This window comes from Aethina tumida, chromosome 1 (genome assembly GCF_024364675.1).
Source record: "Aethina tumida isolate Nest 87 chromosome 1, icAetTumi1.1, whole genome shotgun sequence".
Classification (NCBI taxonomy): domain Eukaryota; kingdom Metazoa; phylum Arthropoda; class Insecta; order Coleoptera; family Nitidulidae; genus Aethina; species Aethina tumida.
Genome location: NC_065435.1, coordinates 54,130,175 through 54,150,953, shown reverse-complemented (window position 1 = coordinate 54,150,953; position 20,779 = coordinate 54,130,175). Strand labels below are relative to the sequence as shown.

Sequence of the window (20,779 nt, the reverse complement as noted above, 5' to 3'; positions counted from 1 at the left end):
TTTAAGTCCACTTATAACAAACAATGTTTGCTTTACTGTTATCATTTACAATTAAAAAAATAACAAGAAAAGAAAATTAGATAATCTGAAAACAATACATTTACATTTGCACCAATTATAAAAAAATAATCGTACAAGGCGCTAGTGTTAATGTAAACAAGGGATGTGGAAACATTAAATCTGTACTACCAAACGGTCAATATATTCATTTAAGCCAAGAGCTTTTAATGATGCTAAATACAATAAATAAAAATATTTAATCAGAAGACAGACATTCATATTGATTGTTTCACTTCCTACCATCTTCATTTTATAACTTTTGGTCTATTGGTCAAAATGTCAAATATTCTAAAATAGTAATTCAAAATACGAAAATACAAAAGTTGTTATTAAAGAAATATTTTTTAATATTAACTTTTGTATTAAGCTAAATTAGGTAGATAGTGTAAAGAGAATTCTGGGCAACCATCATAAATAACAGAGAATGAAAGTTAGGGGAAAACCCGAGATGTGGGAAGTGGCGGAAGAGGAACCGTCGTCACATAAGCAGAGTAGTCTGCGACTCCAAACACTGGACCACACATTTTATACACTGGAATAAACGACGAGTGAATACGAACCAATTGTAATACATAAATTTTAATGAAAAACCGAGTTGAGTTTTGTTTGCTTTATTCCTAAAACATTTTTAGATTTTATTAATCAAAAATAAAGCAGAATTGAATAATTCACGAAAACTGTGGATTCTATCAAAATTGTGCATTGCAATTGGGAAATAGTGGAGAAAGTAAATCATCTAGATTAAACTATCAATTTCAGATACAGGAAAAATGTGATTAATATGAATATTTATCTTAAGATAATTGCAACTGAAAATTAATTTTATACGTGGCAGGCAACGTTAGATCAATGATTTCGAAAACGGTCTACAGTCGAATAAATCGAACGGATTCGAAGCGTACGCGCGCCATCCTGCCACGGTTTTTGTCACTGACCCATCCTATTTTAAATATTAGGCGTCGCGAGGCTGGGGAAGCGATTCGGGCAAACGATAATCGCCACGAAATCTCCCAATATAACCGACGCACCGACGACCGGCCGAAACAGCTGATGCCGCTGGCGTCCCGGCGCGAAATCTCAATCAGTTCAGGCGTCGCGACGGCCACGGGTACACTCGTTTCTACGCCAGGCGCTCCAACACGTCGCCGCTTCTTCGAAAAATAAAACACGTGCGGCCGTTTCACTCCAGTTATGCCAACGCGATTTCTGGACGATGGTGATCTGTTGTTGGTCCATTTGTAATCAAGTACTGGGGGTGGTGCGGTTTAGTACATGATTTGTTTTTAATATATATATTTTTTAATTTTTTGGTGTTTTGGTGCAAATTTCGTTGCGGTATTCTGATGTTGCAGTTTTTATGGTGAATTGGCGAGATCGCTTTTACAGTTGTTGGTAAGAACTCATTTTTTATCGCTTTATGGCTTTCGACTTTGTTTGATGTAGCACAATTTTTAGTTTCGCGGTTACAAGCGCATGCCACAAAAAGTTGTGTGTTAGTTCATTAATAGTTTTACCATCATTTTTGAAAGGGTTATTATTTAAATAGGATGATACATTTTGCACATTTAAGCAGTCATTTTGAAAAGAAAATGAATCCTTAAATTCCATGGAAATTTAATATATAAAAATTATAAATCTGATTAAATGAAATAGATGAATAGAATAAAAAATACGAATCGATGTAATAAATTTTTAAAATAATATATGTTTGCTGTATCCTGTTAGTTCAACTACATAAACATATAATTTAAGAAAAATCTCCATTTTTCCAGAAGCTATTTTAAAGGATAAATCATCAAAAACTAATGCAAAGAGATTTTTAATACAATTTTTGATGTATATGTATTCTCGTTTCTAAAAATACATGTCTACATTCCAACCAATCGTCTTTAAAATATGCAGACATAAATGTTCAGTATGACTTCAGTATTTTACAAAAGCCTCTATTAATCTTGTAGATTGAAACATAACATATTTTAAACAACTAAAATGTAATGTCAAATAAACTGATTTTGTAAAATATCTTATAATAATTAAATATATTCATTTTATTTGTAGCAGTGTAATTTGAACCATTACCTTTAAAAGTAATAATTATAAATAATGTGAGACATCTTTACAAACACAAAATTATCATCTACTCTCAGATGAATGTTAATTTTGACGATAATGATAAAAAATAAAAAATGGTAATGTTCAGCTTCTAGTTCTTAAAACTTCTAGTTCCGCTATTTTTAAAATTGAAATGAAATCTATGAAAACTATCATTTTAATATTCAAATATAAATATTTGTGTTCACTTAAACATTTATTGGCTATGAAATTCGCACAAATACTGAAAAATAAACTAACAAGTTAAACGTCCATCTTGCTACAACGGCTGCCATAAATATTTACAAAAATAAATTTTTTGTCCTAACATCATACTAGGGTATTTTAATTTAATTCTATAAAAAACACAATTTCACTGAATTAAAAATATATCATTCACAATATTGACAAATTTCACATTAATTTTCGAGTAATTTTTCATAAATAAAAATGATTCAAATACCTCGTAAAACACTAATAACAGTTTAGTACCGTTTTTATATTTAGTTCTCCGTATGAGATATATTTTTAGACTGTATATGAAATTGTTTTTCCACATTCTACTTGGAAGCGGTTTCTATAACGCGAACTTAATTGAATCGGACGTATGTAAAATGAAACGGACCGTACTCGACATCCAGAAGGCGGCTTGAAATATGTTATTTAACCCTTTGGGTTTATCTGACAATTTAAGATTTCTTTGAGGAAATAATAGAAGTGAACGGTCGATTTATTTTAAATTTGATTTGGAAACAATTTACATTTATATATATTAAATAAAAATTATATAGATAATAAATATATTACTGAAGACACACGAAAAAGTTTGAAAAAGATGCACTCTAAGGACATTATTTTTATTCAGGCGTTTTGGAGACTGACATAATGTTAACGTACATAAAATACTGAACAAGATTCACCTCAAATCCATACTTATTATTTGTAGATTTACGTGACTAGATTTAAGTAGGTACTTATGTACTAATGCACTGTTTCAAAATAAAAAGCTAAATATTTCTTGGCAATAGTGCTGTGATAGAAAAACAAGGCTACCACACATATAAGAGAGACTAACAATAACAAATTTTATCACCCAACAAGCTGCAAGCATTGCCAAAATTCTACCCAGACATCTGACCACATTATTACCACTTGACGAATTTTCAAAACCATACTATACATACATAGTATCTAAAATGTACAACTTTAAATTTTTATAATATGTTGATAATCTTAAACTGCTTTAATTCCTAGATGAGATTAGTCAAAAAATATAGGAGTAATATGTAATTAAATATGAAATTTATTATATTAATTGTAAAAAAATAATTATGCATAGATATAAATAGTATACATCTTATAAATAAAATTATGTGACAAAATATACAACTAAATCTAAGATTCACCACGAGGTGTTTTACACTCGAGCATTTTCATTCTTTCCTCGGCTCTAGTAGCTATAGAATCTGTGTATTCAGTCCTGTATTGAAATGCCCCTGTTATGGCCTTTTGGGCAAGAGCTTCCAGTTTACCTTCACGTTTTAGTGGTTGTTGGGGGCCCAAAGCATCAGGGTTCAACGTAATGGGATTCCTAAACGCATACGAAATTTCAGTTTCAGGTATATACACATCATGTGGAAGGTGGAATTGTGACTGGACCCGTGAATGTGTTTTGTGCGATTTTATTTTGTCGTAGTCTACTTGGTAGGTTGTCAGTGCATCATTACCCTCAAGCGAGTTCACATATTCCGAATCGATGGTCGACAACGAATGAACTTGGTTAATTTTCTCATACTTGTCGTTAAACCTATTTTGAAATTGTTCTAGTTCCTCTTCATTCGAATTCAGGTGGAGTTTTCCAATGACTAGGTAATCTTTTAGGTCTCCCGATATTGGATTCTTAAACTCTTGTAAACTTTTTATGCTCGCCACTCTCGGTGCATGTTTTTCAGGAAAATCTCTCATGTATGTTGTAAAGAAGGTACGCTTTATATTTCCGCTCATTTTTAATAAATTTATGTATAATGACAGAATGTAAAAAGTAATATGTCAAGGAAGACGGATATGAAACAAAATTATTAACCTCACACATATTCACACATACAACGCCCTTAATTGAAACCTAAGTACATATAGTATAGTTACATTATACATTAGACCGATCTTATTCGCACGCCTAGTAACAGCAATGCAAAATGTTCCGACACATAACCACGTCTCGGAGCCACGTTTTTAATACAATCTTAATTTACTTGTAACGCATCCAGATCACATACTAAACGATTAAAAGATGTAGTATGACTATAGTATTATAATTAAAAAATTACCTTCACAAAATTCCAAGTCACTGACTGAAATAAGCACAGCTAACCGTCGTCCGCCACAGTTCGACTGCTTGTGACCGTTTCCCCTTAAATTTATCCCTTCCAATTTCAACTTTCTGGAGTATTATACGATAAAAAAACATAGGTTCATATTAATATTACTACAATATTATAAATAAAATTTACCTGCCAGAAGTTTCTTACACTCCATTTAGACGACAAAAATACAGAAAATCAGTTTTCAAAACGGTTCACAAAAAAATATTTGATATATTTATATTACAGTTACCTACCGGCGACAAAATGATATTCCTGCGGACAGATGACTCTCTTCAATTTTGAATTTGTTCCGTGGTTTTCAGTGTGGTAATTTCAAAACAGCCAATCGAAATTACAGGTTAAAACTGCACCCGCCATTCTGCGAACGGTCGAAACCGATTTATTAACAATGTTCGTTTAAATATAAATTTATATTTGCTGCCTTGATCCAGTGTCTAAATTAGACAGGGATAATTTTTTTTTTGTGGTGCCAAAATAAGTTTTCCCATAGAGGAAAATTAATTGACAAGTGCCTTGTTTAGTTGGTGTCAAGTATTGGGAACATATATTTTTGTCGTAAGTAAAATATTACCCCGTACGTCGTAAATTTCCTCATTTCTCTGTTTATAGAGTTTTTATCCCGTACATTAAGAATAAACCACAAGAAAAAGAAATTAAAGAAAAATGGCATTTCAAATACCAAATGAGAATGACATTTTGATCGTAACTCTAAGGAGTAATACGGGTAATGAAGTGGCCCTCAAAATTAGAAGGGGCGTAGTGATGTGGCAAGTTATGGTGAAGTACTGTGAAATATATAATATACCCATTCATACCATTAGCTTCTGGTTTGGCTCAACTCCGATTCTTACGTCTGATTCGGCGTTCAGTTTGAATATTCAAAACCACGATGTGATTTATGTGTTCCATTGGCAAATGTGAGGAATTTCACTAGATTTAATGTTCTATTCAATTAACAATGTTCCATTCAATTAGTTCCATTAATATAATTTGATTAAACATATAAAAATGTGTTTCATTTAATTTAATGTAAAAAAATGGTAGTACGCCAGTTGAGTAGAGTTCATAGATCCGTTGAATATAACTTTTTCATTGTGCAATAGTTAAGTGTGAAAATTTAAATAATTAAATACGTAAAAATAATTATTTGTATTAAGTAAATTGTCAAAGGCCTATTTTCTGATAAGAATAAGAATGACCTGATGGAAAATGCTGCTAAACAGGTAGGTGAATTCCCTGAGTCATTGCGTAGGGTTAACAGGTGCTTTACTGGAGAGTGATTTGAAATGGGAAACGCTAATTTCGTTCATTATAAGGTGAATCTTTAATAATTTACTCCCTGTAAAAAAACGCAACACCTAGAACGTATTAAGATATTTTTATAAAATTTGGTATATGAGGTACCTATTGAAGTAAGAAATTATAAAAAGTTAATCAAAAAAAGTATTGTCGGTTTTTTGTTTTTTATTTTCATTTCTTTATCACAGACAAGCATATACTTAGTTTTTGTCATAATTTTATTCATTAATTTATACTAAACATTTAACATACCTGGAGCACGAAGAAAAAATAATTTCAGCCAATTAAGTGAGTTTGATAGAGGTACAATAATGGGCCTGCATGAAGAAGTTGTTAGCAGTCACGGAGTGAAGAGGGCAGAAGAAGCCAGAGGTTCCAGAAGCCTCAGAGCTACCACAGAGCCACAACACCGTTGTCTTAAATTATTGGCCTAAGTGACAGAATGAGTTCAACGCGGATGATTGTTAATGAACTTTTTGTCGATGAAGGTAGGCCATTGGTATTAGATCTGTTTACCCTCGTATAAGGTCTTTTGGCCTACCGAGTTATTACCCTTTTTGGGTCTTACCTCTAACAGCAAATCATAGACGCCAACGTAGTGACTGGTGTATGGAACATCAACAGTGGGATGAGGAATGGAATCGCATTGTGTTTAATGATGAATTACGCTATTGCTTAGCCGTGCACGATGGTCATGCTATTCCTTATGCTAGATCAGATTTAGTTTTCATTAGAAGTAATATAACGTCCCAGCGATATGTGGATGACATTTTGGAGCCTTATTTTCTTCCCTACATAAGAGATCTCTAAGAGGCTAATTTTTCAGCAAGATAACGCCCGTTCATATATTGCCAGGAATACATTGAACTTTCTTTCTTTCTTTCTTTCCATGTGAATTTACTGCCTTGATCACCCAGGTCTCCAGACCTTTCCCCAATCGAAGTATGGGATAATATGGGGCGACGCTTAACGAATTTACAGCGCCCTTCATAAACTAAGACGAAGGATTCAGCTAGAATGAGATACCACAAGAAAATGTCGATAATTTCATTAGATGCCACGTTTCGTCAATGAGTGTCTTAATCAAAGAAGGGATCCGACCCATTATTAGCTACTGACACAAGATTTTTGTTTATTTTTTGAATCAATTATTATTTTGTAACAGGTTAATTTTTTTCTAAAAAAATTTGGAATAAATCAATTATATTTAGGTGTTTTTTTACACGCAGTATATATTTGTTTTACTTCAGATTGACGAGACGATATTTTCTATTTCGTAAGTAAAATTGGTGGACGTTTCGGTTCCAAGGACGATATGAAAAAAGTCGGAAACTATATTTTTAAATAAAGTATATTAATAAGTCCTAATAACTACTATGTATAAAAATATAGAATCCACGCCTAAAGCCAGTGCGACTTCAGTTTAACGTGGAGCCTACTCCGTGACGTACAATTATCCCTTTCACAGGCCAACAACTCTGTAGTGAGGGTTCTGAAGCTGTTTGCGAAGCTCGCGAATTTGAATTTCTGCGCGGACCTGGAACAAATGTACAGTCAATTTAAAAAATACCACGGCGTCTGCAGTTACATTAAGTTTCTGCAAGCGCATGACTTCAGTAATTTTTTCGTTAAGTCTTTCGTCAGTATCGTGCAATTTTTGTTTGTAACGATCCTTCCGAGTTTCGAGACTCGTGATGCGTTCTTCGAGCTTGACGATACGACCATCATATTCGCTTTTGATGCTGTTGGCTCGTATGCGTTCCTTCTCTGCATTGCCCTTCTGCAGTTTCACTCTATTTTTCAGTTCCCCAATTTGCATGGCTAATGCTTCTGAAATGCACTCGGACTTTTCCAGTTTCTTGGTCAGGCTGTTAACTTCAAAAATTTTATCCTTCAGATCCTCGTAACATTTCTGACGTGACGTCTCCGCAGATTCCTTTTCAACCTGCGACGGTTTAATTTCGGTAGACGATTGAGGTACCGGTTCGTAAGAGTCACAATGACGGTCTTCAACGATGTTGAGTTGTTCTTTGAGATCGTCGAATTGTTTGTCGCTTTCAAGTTTTTCTAGATCCGTTTTCTTTTGATTCTCCTCCATGGCTACATGCAGTGACTTTGTTTTTTGTTGTAACTCGCCGATCAAATTTATCTGGTCTGTGGAGAATTTACTAACGTGATCCAGTTCTTTGGCCAATATATCAGCGTTATCGATCACTTTCAACATTTTATCATGTAGTTCCGTATTATTCTTCTCTAGGGAATTGATGATATGATCTTTTTCATACATTGACTGTTGTAATGTTGAGATCTGGAACGTAATACAAAGGTTATATGAAAAGTAACATAAAAAGTGTACCTCTCGTTCCAACACTTGAAGTTTCTTTTGATTATCGGAACCCATTTGCCTCGATCCTTTGTTAGCCCTCAAATTTGACTGAAACAAAAGTGTGTACAAACATGTGGAGTTACAACTCTTAAAATTGTAAATAACTTGATCGACAAGTTCTTTTTTATATAATTAATGTAAATGTGCAATTAACCATACCTTTTCTTCCCACTTTTGCTGTGCTCTCTGAACATTACAGAAACTTGCGTATGGTGTTCGGCAGTACTTCCCTTCCTGGAATATAACAATTTATCAACATATTCAACAATAATAAGTATTATGCAATAGTATAGCAAAAACCTACATGTGTTCTTATCCTCCTGGGTGTTAAATATGATACATGTCTTGATAGTGATGAATTAAGGGAAATTGAGTGGTCTAAAGAGTTGAAAAGAAGACCTGCGCTATTGATTTCACGCTTGTTTTTATCCTGATTACGAAATTCCTTGAATAAAATCATAACATTATGACTTTGTCAGAGTTAGTATTGTTACTTACGCTTAATAGAATCTTCAATATTTCAGATTCAATTTTGTATTGCCATAGTTGTTCTTCTTTATAATGCAATTTTCTTATATAGTCGTCATCTTTTTGATTTATTGCTTCATGTGCTTTACGAAGCAGAATTTTATTTTCATCTAATTGCCGAGTGAGATCTTCAATTATCTCCTGAGAAGAACGTACTATGAAATTAATGTCTAATATAACATAAATTCAAAAACATACATTTTCATGCTTCTGGTTGATGAATATTTTCCTGTATTTTGCGAGATCCTCTTCTAGCAAGTACATGCTGAGTCTGAGATCAAAATTTTCTTTCTTTAGTTGCCGGTATTGTTCGTTATACTTCTTCAATATAATTGAATTATCCTCATCTACATAGGTGCATTTACTCAGCCTCTCACTGGATACGTCTATAAAGGGATATCGAAGTCAACAAAAGTACATACAAACCTAACCTTCAAGTCATAACCATTACAAAGAGTAGTGGAGCTTCCACTCTCCCCCGGCTCGCTCTCCATTCGAAGAGACATGGCGACCCCGTCGTCAAACACCTGGAGGATGAACTATAAATTTAAGTGTCTAATGAAGAATAATTTAATTCAAAATGTAGAAAGTCTGACAGGCATGGATTACATTTGTAAAATTGAGTAATAAATTAGACAGATACATGTCTTAACACTTCAAAATTGACACTTTGTATAAATTAGAGGTCTTTATTATCTATAGGTTACTCGTGTACATTGTTAAATTTTAAATGTAAATGGGTATCGATAATATGTTTTAAAGGGACGATACCTATCATTATATGAAATTTATGAAAAATCTTTTTTACAAATGTGATTTATAAGCGTTTATTTGTGATGTATTTAAGAAATGAGAATTATTTAATGTACACCTATGCAATGAGTGTATAAAACAAAAATAATAATAATAATAATAATAATAATAATAATAATAATAATAATAATATTTGATTTTCTCCCTACTGCATATACTTATCACAGACAAACTTTTGATTCATTTCGTTTAAAATAGTTGTAAGACGTCAAGAAATGATTTTTATTTTACCTTATGAAATAATGAAAATAGTATTCACGAATTCTGATAAATAAATAAGATGTAATTTAATAAATTTACTCAAAACAAGATCTAACAATTGTTGATGACGGTTCAACATTTTTATTATTCCTTAACGTTCGAGAATGTACATGAGGAAAAATGACGTTAGCAGTTACTTAATCTATATTACTCAATTTTAAAAATTTATTATAAAGATGTTTCGAATGAAAGAGAAAATTTAATGAGAATATTAAGATAAATACCCTTCAAATAAGCAAATAAAAAATATTTGTGTCTTCAATATAAACAACACAACAGTATTATTAATAACTGTGTTAATTTGTACAATTATTATCACGTTCTAATTTTAAATTAACCGTTCAACTACATAATTTTATTAATATTATTAATAATTTTGGATAAAGATGAATAACTTTTAACAACAAAAAAAAACGAGTAATTTATAACAATTATTTATGTATATTTAATATATTGGTACCTATTTTTCTATATTTTTTTATATTATACCTCATTACTGTGATACGCAATAATTGGCAAAAACCGTTCAAAAAATTCATATCAAAAATACTTGGCAGTGATGTTGACCACGTAAACCTGACACTGAACAACCACAAGCCATCGTAAAATAAGCTTCACTCAGCACGACGTCACATCTATTGAATCTTAACCGAAATAAAAATTCCAACTGTTCGACATCGGTTAATTACTACATACCCTCCTGGAATACTGTACTGTTGAAAAATTTGATATTTCTAATCGGAAAAAAATAAAATTTATCATTATATTTAGTCATTTTTTATGTAGTTTTACAATTTTGTTCCTTAAATAAATAAACAGATAATAATTACACATTGAATTATAACACATACATTTTTTATTACATGCATTATGAAACAAGCAATTTAATTTTGATCAAATTTAATATGTATAATAAAATCTGCCCATTTCATAAATATTTTATTAAAATAATTGTTGAAAATTATACACTGCAGACTACTTAGGATCTAAACAACTTCGTTACCTTTATGACCCACAATTTGAAACAAATAATTTAATTTGGATCAATTTTAATATGTATAATAAAATTTATCCATTTCATAAATATTTTATTAAAATATTTATTGAACAGTATACACTGTAGTCTTTTTGAGATCAAAACTTTTTTATATTTATAGAAAAAAGATTCTGTGCATATAAAAATTGTTTTCAGTATCATCATGGAGATCCGCTATAACATTTTTAAAAAAAATTGATTAGGATTTTTTTATGGATAGATAAAATTTCAGAAAATATTGCAAAACAAAACTTATATGGAATCACCTAGTATTCACAAGACAGAATTGTTTTTCATGAAACAAAATTAATCGTGAATAAAAAGCGAACATTTTTTTTAATAACAAATGTAAATTCGTGCCAAGATTTGTTTCTACATTGTCAATTTTAGTGTTCCCTTGTACAGGGTGTTTCATAACTTTTTAATCAGATATGCACTTCTATATAATAAGTCGATTTCTTAAAAGAAATCTAATAAAAGTCCAACAAAAAGCGAGATAAAAAATGTTAAAGTTGTAATAAACATTGTTTTTGAACTTTTTTATGTACTTCTTAATATTTTCAATTATTGCAACCCAAACAATTTTTTTCTGTTTTTTTTTTTATTTCGTCCGAAGTATACCGTACGGTACAAATTATCGGTGAATTGCGTGAACGGATCACAACGGCTGCCTATAATCTGCGTCTCCGGGAACAGCAGCAAGGAGGAACGTTGGAACTACTGTGACGAAATGGGATAAGACCCAAGTTTGCTTGTAGATCAATGGAAAAAACTTTGAACAGCTTTTGTAGAGTAAGGTTTGTTACAAACTTTAACATTTTTTATCTCGTTTTCTGTTGGACTTTTATTAGATTTTTTTTAAGAAATCGACTACTTTAACACCGTGTATAAAATTTGTTTTAATGCATGTGTATAGTTTTATAGTAAAATATGTTTGTATAAACAGCTTTTTATTGTAATACCTTTTTCCCAATGAAGCACCGTTTCTTGTAATTACTAGGTGATTTCATTAAATTTGATCGTGTATATACAGTATCGTTCATATGTAGAGCAACTTTAGAAATTTTAAATATCCATATTATTGTCAGTTATGTATGTTTGATAACAAAAATACGGCAACATAATTGTGTATTAGTGGGTTTAGTTAATTATTTATTTTATTTGAAAAAAATTCAAGGGTCAAAAGTAGAACAACTATAAAATAAAACAACCTTACGTACACTTAGCCCTCCTTCACTTAATATCTAGTGATTTCGGTAGCTTTTCAATATAATCGTCGATATTTCTTGCCACTGATTTTGAACTTTCTCGTAGAGTTCAATCAAATTTGACAGTCTTTTTGTATGGATTTTCCTATCAATTTCATCCCAAAGATTTTGAATTGCATTGACGTCTGGGATTTGTACTGACAAAGACATTATACGTACTCCTTGTGAAGAGAAGCATTCTTTAACTAACTTGTGTTTCGGATCGTTATCGTGCTGGAAGGTCTATCTTAAACTCATGTTATCTTCGGCAAATGGAATCATGATTCTCCAGAATGTCACGATAAAAGAATCGATCGATTATCTCGTCTATCTTAACAAGCGGGCCCATGCCAAACCAATGGTTCACAGTAGATCTAGTATACTTGGAATTATACCTTTCATTAATTGGTTTTCTCACCCATGAAATGCCATCAGATTTGAATAATTGAAACCGACTTTCATCAGGAAACAAAATTGTTTTCCATTGCCAAAGTAGTCTATTTTTTGCAAAAATGACTAGTTCGTTCTGTTAAAATTGGAAATGGTTCTTAAAATTATCGATTTCTTTAAATTTAAATCGACTGCAACTTTACTCTGCTTTCCGCCATTCCTGAACTTTTCTACAATTTGTTGTTTAATTTGTATCAATAAATGGACAGCTCTAGGAATTTCTCAACTGTATTAAATATAAACTTTGGTTGATTTACTTATGAACCCTGATCGATATGAAAAGTTATATAAAAACTATGTACATAAAGATATCCATATATAAAGGTGTGGTATGAATGTTTGGAAATAATTATTATATAAAATTAGTTCAAATTAAAAAGAATCATTCTTTTAATAAAATGATTGTTTTTTAATTTGTTGCTCTACATATGAGCGAGAGTATATGAGTATAACTTCAGTGACTTAACGTCTTAGTTCTCGCAAGCAATTCAATTTTTAGTGTCTATATTATAGTTTGTCGTGTCAATCAGATAAGTTCAATTTTGTCTGATGCAGTATTTTAGATAGATAAATAGAGTGAGAGTGGTTGAATAACAGAATCATTCAATAGAACGATAAAATTGTAATATTTTTTATGATATTATTATTATTATTATTATTATTATTATTATTATTATTATTATTATTTATTATTATGGCGACTTTAAGTACATATAATTTGCCCATGCCCATGTTATGTTTAACAATATAATCGATTTTCCATTTCTCATATGATACCAATATATAATTTAGTATATATTAACGAGGCTGAACAAATAGTTAGAAACTTAGCCCAATTAGTGCGTAGGGGAATCCAATATTGCATATAATTATGTCAAGTTTGCGCATTTCACAAAACAGTATGGAGCCGTTTATAATTAAAATTTCTTACGGACCATTAACAGAACGGATGGTGATACGTGTCCAATATTTATGCATTCGTTATAAATTTATATATAGTCCCAACGTCCATACCGCGGCACAAAAATAGAAAATATGGGACAGTCGAATTGCACTTGACCACAAAATCACATACTTGACCCGGATCTCTGGCAAAAGTTGCCATATTTGATTGAATGAACATTAATTTTTCGTGCATTTTCAGAACACTCGATCAGAAAAAAATCAACGATCACATTGCAAATTAACGGACACAGATTATGTTATGTTGTGTACCTACATGTGGGCCGAGGAAGTGAAACTGCATCTAAATATAAAGATTCAAAAGACGTCACCGTACCAATTATTCTTCCAAAATATATATTTTTCGCACATATTTATATACTGAAATATGAGGTGGCCGTGTTTATGAATGAACGGACAATGTTCAAATTGGCACCAATTTCGCAGCAACCACCGAAAATAGCACTTGAATTTTTGTATTACGTGCAGACATTCCAGTGAAAATTCATCGATGCATGTTATATATCTAGATCGTTTGTAAAACATTATTTCAAAATTATAAATAATTATTAGACAATCATTTATTTACATTATAAACTATAACCCCAACCAAAACAAAAACATAATGTCGTTTATTTATAGGTTGGAAAAAATAATAATTAAAACTTTTTCAGCCATGTTATATTTTGGTTTCATCAGTAAAATAAAAAATATTTTCTAATATTTATTTGTATTTATAATTAACAATTGTCGTAGAATTTTAAGATATTTATATATATGTTTTTAAATTTGTTTTATAATAAATAACAAACTTTGTGACTCTCGTATCAATTAATTTAATATAAATTTATTTTACTACATGTATCCTAAAAATAAAGAGTGAAAGTAACAATTTTAGGAAAAATAAAAATAAATGATGAAAATATTGTGTAAATTGTTCGTGTTGCTTTCACCCTTTCGTACTTCTTGTGCCGCCTAATTATACACTTTTGATTTAGTGCTATTTAATGTGGTTTAAAATTTATTTGGCAAAACGTTGTCATCTAAATATATTTTGGAGGCGTCTCCAACCAAGGACGCTATTTTTATTTGCCTATAGAAAACAACATAATTAGACTAGCATTGTTTAGGAACACTAATTTTAATAATATATTTGTTGCATAACTCATTAATAGATAATTATATATTTAAATTAACGATTTTTGTTCAAAATTTAGTTATGCTGCAAAAATGATGTAAGAGAATAATATTATCGTGGTGGAGATCAAGGCAACAAATGTTCTTAAACTATATTGTTATATTTTAATTTGCGAATTTTATTTTATTTGTAATATATTTGTTTTCATGTTAAACAAAATAAATTATCTCATATATTTATTTGATTTGAGTTTGTAAATCTGTTTTTAGGGGTAGTGAACCAAAACTGTGCCATATATATTTTTCTGTTCCAATTAAAAATGTGGCATTAAATAATTGTTCCATTGGTATCAAGAAAATAAATTGGACAGTTCCGTTGATTTAATTAATTTTAATGTTGTGTTTGAAAATTTCGTATATGTACAGGGTGACACAAATGGGCAGGTTTCAGCTGTTCGAAGTATTTCAAGTCCATATAAAAAATTGACTTAAACATACAACATGTTTTTTAACTTTGATTTCCATATACCGGATTTTGGTATCTGTAACTATTTATGAAATATCTACAAAATATATTCTAATATTATCGAGGTGGAGTTCAAGACAACAAATTTACTAAAACTACATTGTTATATTTTAATTTGTGAATTTTATTTTATTTGTAAAGTATTTGTTACATTTTAAATGAAATAAAATATGTTATATATTTTTTATTTTGGGCTTGTAAATAAAATGATTACTTTGAAGTTAAAACTATTTTTAGGGGTAGGGAACCAAAACTGTGCCATAGAATATGTTTTTCTGTTCCAATTAAAAATGTAACATTAAATAATTGTTCCATTCGTATCAAGAAAATAAATTGGAGAGTTCCTTTGATTTAATTTATTTTAATGTCATGTTTGAAAATACTTATATGTGCAGAGTGACCCAAATGTGTTGGTTTTAGCTATTCGGAGTATTTTCGGTCCATATAAAACAAATTGACGTAAGTGTCCAGAGCTCATGTTTTTTAAACTTTGATTTCTATTTACCGGATTTTGGTGTCTCTAACCATTTATGAAGTATCTATGAAATATATTATAATATTATCGTGGTGGAGTTCAAGACAACAAATTTACTAAAACTACGTTGTTATATTTTAATTTGTGAATTTTATTTTATTTGTAAAGTATTTGTTACATTTTAAACGAAATAAAATATGTTATATATTTTTTTTATTTTGGGCTTGTAAATAAAATGATTACTTTGACGTTAAAACTATTTTCAGGGGTAGAGAACCAAAACTGTGCCATAGAATACCTTTTTCTGTTCCAATTAAAAATGTAACATTAAATAATTGTTTTATTTGTATCAAGAAAATAAATTGGAGAGTTCCTTTGATTTAATTTATTTTAATGTCATGTTTGAAAATACTTATATGTACAGAGTGACCCAAATGTGTTGGTTTTAGCTATTCAGAGTATTTTCGGTACATATAAAACAAATTGACGTAAGTGTCCAGAGCTCATGTTTTTTAAACTTTGATTTCTATTTACCGGATTTTGGTATCTCTAACCATTTATGAAGTATCTATGAAATATATTATAATATTATCGTGGTGGAGTTCAAGGCAACAAATTTACTAAAACTACGTTGTTATATTTTAATATGTGAATTTTATTTTATTTTTAAAATATTTGTTTATATTTTACATGAAATAAATTATTTCAAATATTTTTTATTAAATAAATAACATAATTACTTTGACGTTGAAACTGTTTTTAGGGGTAGTGAACCAAAACTGTGCGATAGAATTTGTTTTTCTGTTTTAATTAAAAATATAACATTAAATTTCATTCGTATTAAGAAAATAAATTGGACTGTTCTTTTGATTTAACTAATTTTAATGTCGTGTTTGAAAATACATATATATATATATATATATATAGATTGTGACCCAAAGGGATTGGTTTTAACTGTTACGACTATTTTCAGTCCATATAAAAAAAACTGACTTAAGTGTCATGAAATGCTGAAATTAGTTCAAGAATTGTGAGAAGGTGTTTATTGGATGGGGGTTCGTTTGACTCCAAAATATGCAAAAAATCTTTCAAAATTTAAGTTGCTATATTTATATGCAGCTCAATTCAGAAAAATATATGTAAAAGAATATAGTAATTTTTATAATATTATATAAAATAACAATAGAAAATTAATATTATTTTATCAGTTCACATTAAAAAAAAGAAGTTCTGTCTAAAATATTCAAGATTTTAAATTCTTGAACTCTTCGACAGCGGCAATCAACGTTTAAAAAGAGTTGTGGTCACTTAATTTGTCTCTATAAATAAACCAATTTGGGACATCTTGTATATTGTTTTCCAAAAAAAGGTTTTGTAGTAAATTTATCCAGTCATCCAGAAAAATAGCATTGGCGGTAAACTTCATTTTGGGAATAGAATTTTGACAAAAAGTTGTATATTTTAGTTTCATGCATTCCAAATTTATTCTCATAGTTTATGTACCAGAAAAAGAACTACTGCAACGGTTCAGAACATCCAGAATACACGGAAACAACTCGGCCCACTTAATAATTAAAATAACAATATCCGCGTAAATTTCTATTGAAACTATGCCAAAAACGGGTCGTTATTTAAAAATTTACGGTTGGAAAAGGGCGCCAAAGTGAAGTGAAGCGGAAGCCTGGGGTCAAATTGGCAACAAGTTCACTTGTTAAACAAGAGATTTTCGCCTTTTAACGTTCTTCGGGACTGTATTGCCACGGACAGCAACTCGAGTATTTGCCAACACCACTAGTTTAGTTCCGCCCTCGACCCAGAATAACGTCGGGTTCGCTAAAGCTCCGTTACAAAAGGGCACGGAGAAAACGACGATTATCATGTACTCAGTGGACTAACGTTAATTGCAACAGATAAACTGTTCGTTTAATTTGTTTTCGGAATATAAATTGAAGGTATTCTCTCTGAACACGGCGCTTTCTGAATTAATTAAAGAAAACGGTGTTCGAACTGCACTTCAAAGAATGATGTTTATTTGAAAAGCATCCGATGCACCGTTTCTTACTTAGTTTAAATAGGTCAACGTTGTATATAGCTTAAGTAAGCATGGTTTTTAGCAATTGGTCTCATTTGTGTCAATGGAACGCCCTCGATTTTTAAAATAGATTAAATATTTGCTATTTCCTGTATACATGTATTTTACGTTGGGAATACGAATTTTCATTTGCCCGAAGAATACGTACGAATTTTGACACAATTCGAAACATTCTGTGTGTAAATACGAATTTAATTATAAATAAGTTTTTAATTCCTGTTTAGTAATTCGGATTCGGTGGCGTGCTCGAAAGTTGAGCTCCAGAAAATCTGTTTTTAAGGTATAGTCCCGAGGGTAATTCATTTTGAGCTTTGTGTTTGTTATGTTCTGAAACGTTACTGTATTTTCGTATCTTTATTTATGGCGGTTACAACAAAAGGTTAACCAGTTTAGGATAAAATTAAATCGGAAGGTAAACAAAATGTTTGAATAGTGAAAAATTTAATAAAAACATTACACGGTTCGGGTTAGTCTCACTCATTTTACTCAGAATTGTTTTTAAAAGTAAACGTTTTACATTTCGCCACGCGTGTAAAAAAAATTAATTAATTGGACCTTAAGGTACGATAAAAGAATGTTGGAAATTATAAAGTAATTTAATTAGAGGCAAAAAGAATATTTACCAAACTGTACAAAACTAAACTATGCAGAACTCTTCAAATTTCTACACTGAACAATTTAATATGAAACTTTTTTATTAAAAATAACATTAAGAATATTTTCGTGGTTGAGGACATAAAAACACATTTTTAAATCATTTATTTTCTTATCACATAATAATTAGTTACACATTTAAGATGAAAGTAATTATGTAAAAAGAACATTTACTGAAAAATTTTAGTTCTGTCGTTCAAATTAAAATGTCAAACATTACTTAGAATATCATATAGTGACTTAGTGTATTAATTCTTGCAATTAACATAATTGTCAACGTACAAGTTCAATTATACAGGGTCTTGCAAAACGGGTAATTTTGGCCATTACTAATAATTTCCACACCTAAAAATTGATTTAAGTTTCCAGATATCATTTTTTTAAAAAAACTCTGATCAGCGCCATATTTTGAAAAAGTTTTCCAAAATTATATATGAGTGATATACTAAATTATCTAAAACATATATTTTTGATGATATATAAATATGAAACTAAACTGAACACTAAACTGTTAAGTCAGTATCGTATGTGGGAATACTCTCATATATTTTTCACATTTTACTCAGTGATTTATTTAAGTTGATGACAAATATGTCACAGTGTGTTAATAAATATGCATTATTCGTTTTCGGAATTTGTTGAATTCTAAATTCAAAAAACAACTAATTTATTTCATAAAATATGCTCAAATCAATTTGTCTTATTTATGTGAAACTGATGTGATATATTTCGTCACCTGATACAGTTTTTTAATATAAAATACTGAATTTTCTACATTTTACAAAACTGAAAGAAGTTAATTTCTATTGATCAATAAATGGAGAAGTAAATATAAAATACGTCTTAATGTTTACCTTAATAATTAGTTACTATAATCAAATTAATGCCACGAGAAATTAATTCTGGGCTCCTGGAAAAGAAAAAAAGATCAATCTGAGAATTAAACAGTTTGTCACGTAAAAAAACAAGGGCAGAGCAAAAATAAATTATATCATATGGACACATATTTGGAATATATGTCTGGGTCCTATTTAACATTTTAAAACCTCTATGAATAGCAGACTAAAGAAGCTCAAATCAAGTTTTTGAACTTGATCAATTAGCGAGAAGTAGATAATTCCAATAGTCGTTTGGCTATTAGGTGTGTAGCCAATATATAAAATTTGCCATACAGTCAGATATAATCGTTTTTGGATGAAGATTTTTTTAAATATTGTACCACTAGATTTACTAGTTTCAATCCATTGCCCAGACCGACGAGAATTGTCTTAATTAACCCATTTTTATCGCTTGTAACAATACGATCATAAAAAGGCTCATTTGCGTTGCGTGCAAGGAGTTAATTGGCAATTGTACGCACTTAATTTATGTGGAATCCCTTCTTCAACTTTTTTATGAATTTTGTTGCATGAAGGTTCTTTTTAATGGTTAACGTTTCAGGAAGATTTTGACGTTATTCATCTTCAATAAAAATCAATCAGCATGTTCTTTCTGTTGTTTTAAGTTGATTTTTGAATTCATACAAAAAATGTTTTAAATACAGAAAAATAAAAACTAAATATTTTTAGTTAGTTTTTAAATAATACGTTTTTAAATAATTTATTCAAATAAATGTTAAATCAAAAACGTAAATTACCTCGTATAGCAGATCAAATTTCATAGAATTGAATAAAAATTTATGTTTGCTTTAAGATAAAAGTGAACAACAAAATATGAATTTTTAAATTGACGGCATGTTAAGTATGGTACGCGTACGTATAGTTCAAAGCACTAAAACAATAAAATGTTTGTGAAACGAAACAACAACCGAAACACGAACACAAACGACAACATAATTATGTAGATGCACACATTATATAGTTTCGATGTGACAGTGCTGAGATGAGGATTATTGAATTTTCCGCATGACAACCGACTCAACTTGTAAGCTTAAAATCGCGCTCGAGCCCGTGAAATGCAGAATCTTGTTGCCTTGACATTCGTGAAAATAATTCCGTGCTTCCTAGCTGAAATTTATTCTATATGAGATAATTTAATTTCACATATGGCGGAGCCGGTTTATTGTGGGAACGTGTCGAGACGGAAAATAATCGACGGGGGAGAGACAAGCGTTTTTCCTTTTTAAAAGATTCAACGTGAAACTTGTAACTCACGTCGCGTTCTAGGTGACCGATGTTTTTCTCATTATTTTCGGTAATCGTCTGGAGAGACATAATTTCATAAATTACGACCACACTTTGCAAACGAATTATTGCTTATGTTATTTATGTTCCGATAGCATTCAGCGTTTCATTATCCACATTCCATTTAATATATAAATTCGTTATGAGCAATTCGTCTCGAATCTTGGCTCCGGCTTGATTAGTGCTTTTATAGATGACATTATCAACGCGTATCC

The 20,779-nt window shown here is 30.4% G+C and overlaps 4 protein-coding genes across 5 annotated transcripts in view; 2 read left to right on the top strand and 2 right to left on the bottom strand.

Moving 5' to 3' along the window:
* LOC109594831 (leptin receptor gene-related protein) overlaps positions 1-20,779 on the top strand; it is a 133,020-nt gene that overhangs the window by 16,301 nt on the left and 95,940 nt on the right. The window lies entirely within an intron of this gene.
* The window catches only part of LOC109594834 (receptor-type tyrosine-protein phosphatase kappa), a 98,355-nt gene continuing 78,683 nt past the window's right edge, over positions 1,108-20,779 (top strand). For both annotated transcript variants that reach the window (XM_049965260.1, XM_049965253.1), the window contains exon 1: positions 1,108-1,452. The gene's annotated coding sequence lies outside the window, so the exon portion shown is untranslated. The remainder of the gene's footprint in view (positions 1,453-20,779) is intronic.
* On the bottom strand, positions 3,444-4,221 carry LOC126265040 (uncharacterized). Its single transcript, XM_049965327.1, has one exon. The coding sequence runs from the start codon at positions 4,153-4,155 to the stop codon at positions 3,547-3,549; it is 609 nt and encodes a 202-aa protein (XP_049821284.1). The 5' UTR covers positions 4,156-4,221; the 3' UTR covers positions 3,444-3,546.
* Positions 7,168-9,362, bottom strand: LOC109594835 (putative leucine-rich repeat-containing protein DDB_G0290503). Its single transcript, XM_049965281.1, has 8 exons — positions 9,194-9,362; positions 8,947-9,134; positions 8,719-8,889; positions 8,525-8,665; positions 8,380-8,454; positions 8,191-8,268; positions 7,423-8,142; positions 7,168-7,371 (listed from the first exon to the last, which is right to left on the bottom strand). Exons 1-8 carry the CDS (start codon positions 9,252-9,254, stop codon positions 7,297-7,299), a joined length of 1,509 nt encoding a protein of 502 aa, XP_049821238.1. The 5' UTR covers positions 9,255-9,362; the 3' UTR covers positions 7,168-7,296.

Excerpts from the sequence above, each read along its gene's own strand:
- LOC126265040 (XM_049965327.1), bottom strand. The coding sequence starts at position 4,155 with ATGAGCGGAAATATAAAGCGTACCTTCTTTACAACATACATGAGAGAT.
- LOC109594835 (XM_049965281.1), bottom strand. The coding sequence starts at position 9,254 with ATGTCTCTTCGAATGGAGAGCGAGCCGGGGGAGAGTGGAAGCTCCACT. Across the intron at positions 8,269-8,379 it reads AGCAAAAGTGGGAAGAAAAG|TCAAATTTGAGGGCTAACAA; the intron begins GTATGGTTAATT and ends CTTTTGTTTCAG. Across the intron at positions 8,143-8,190 it reads TTCAAGTGTTGGAACGAGAG|ATCTCAACATTACAACAGTC; the intron begins GTACACTTTTTA and ends ATTACGTTCCAG.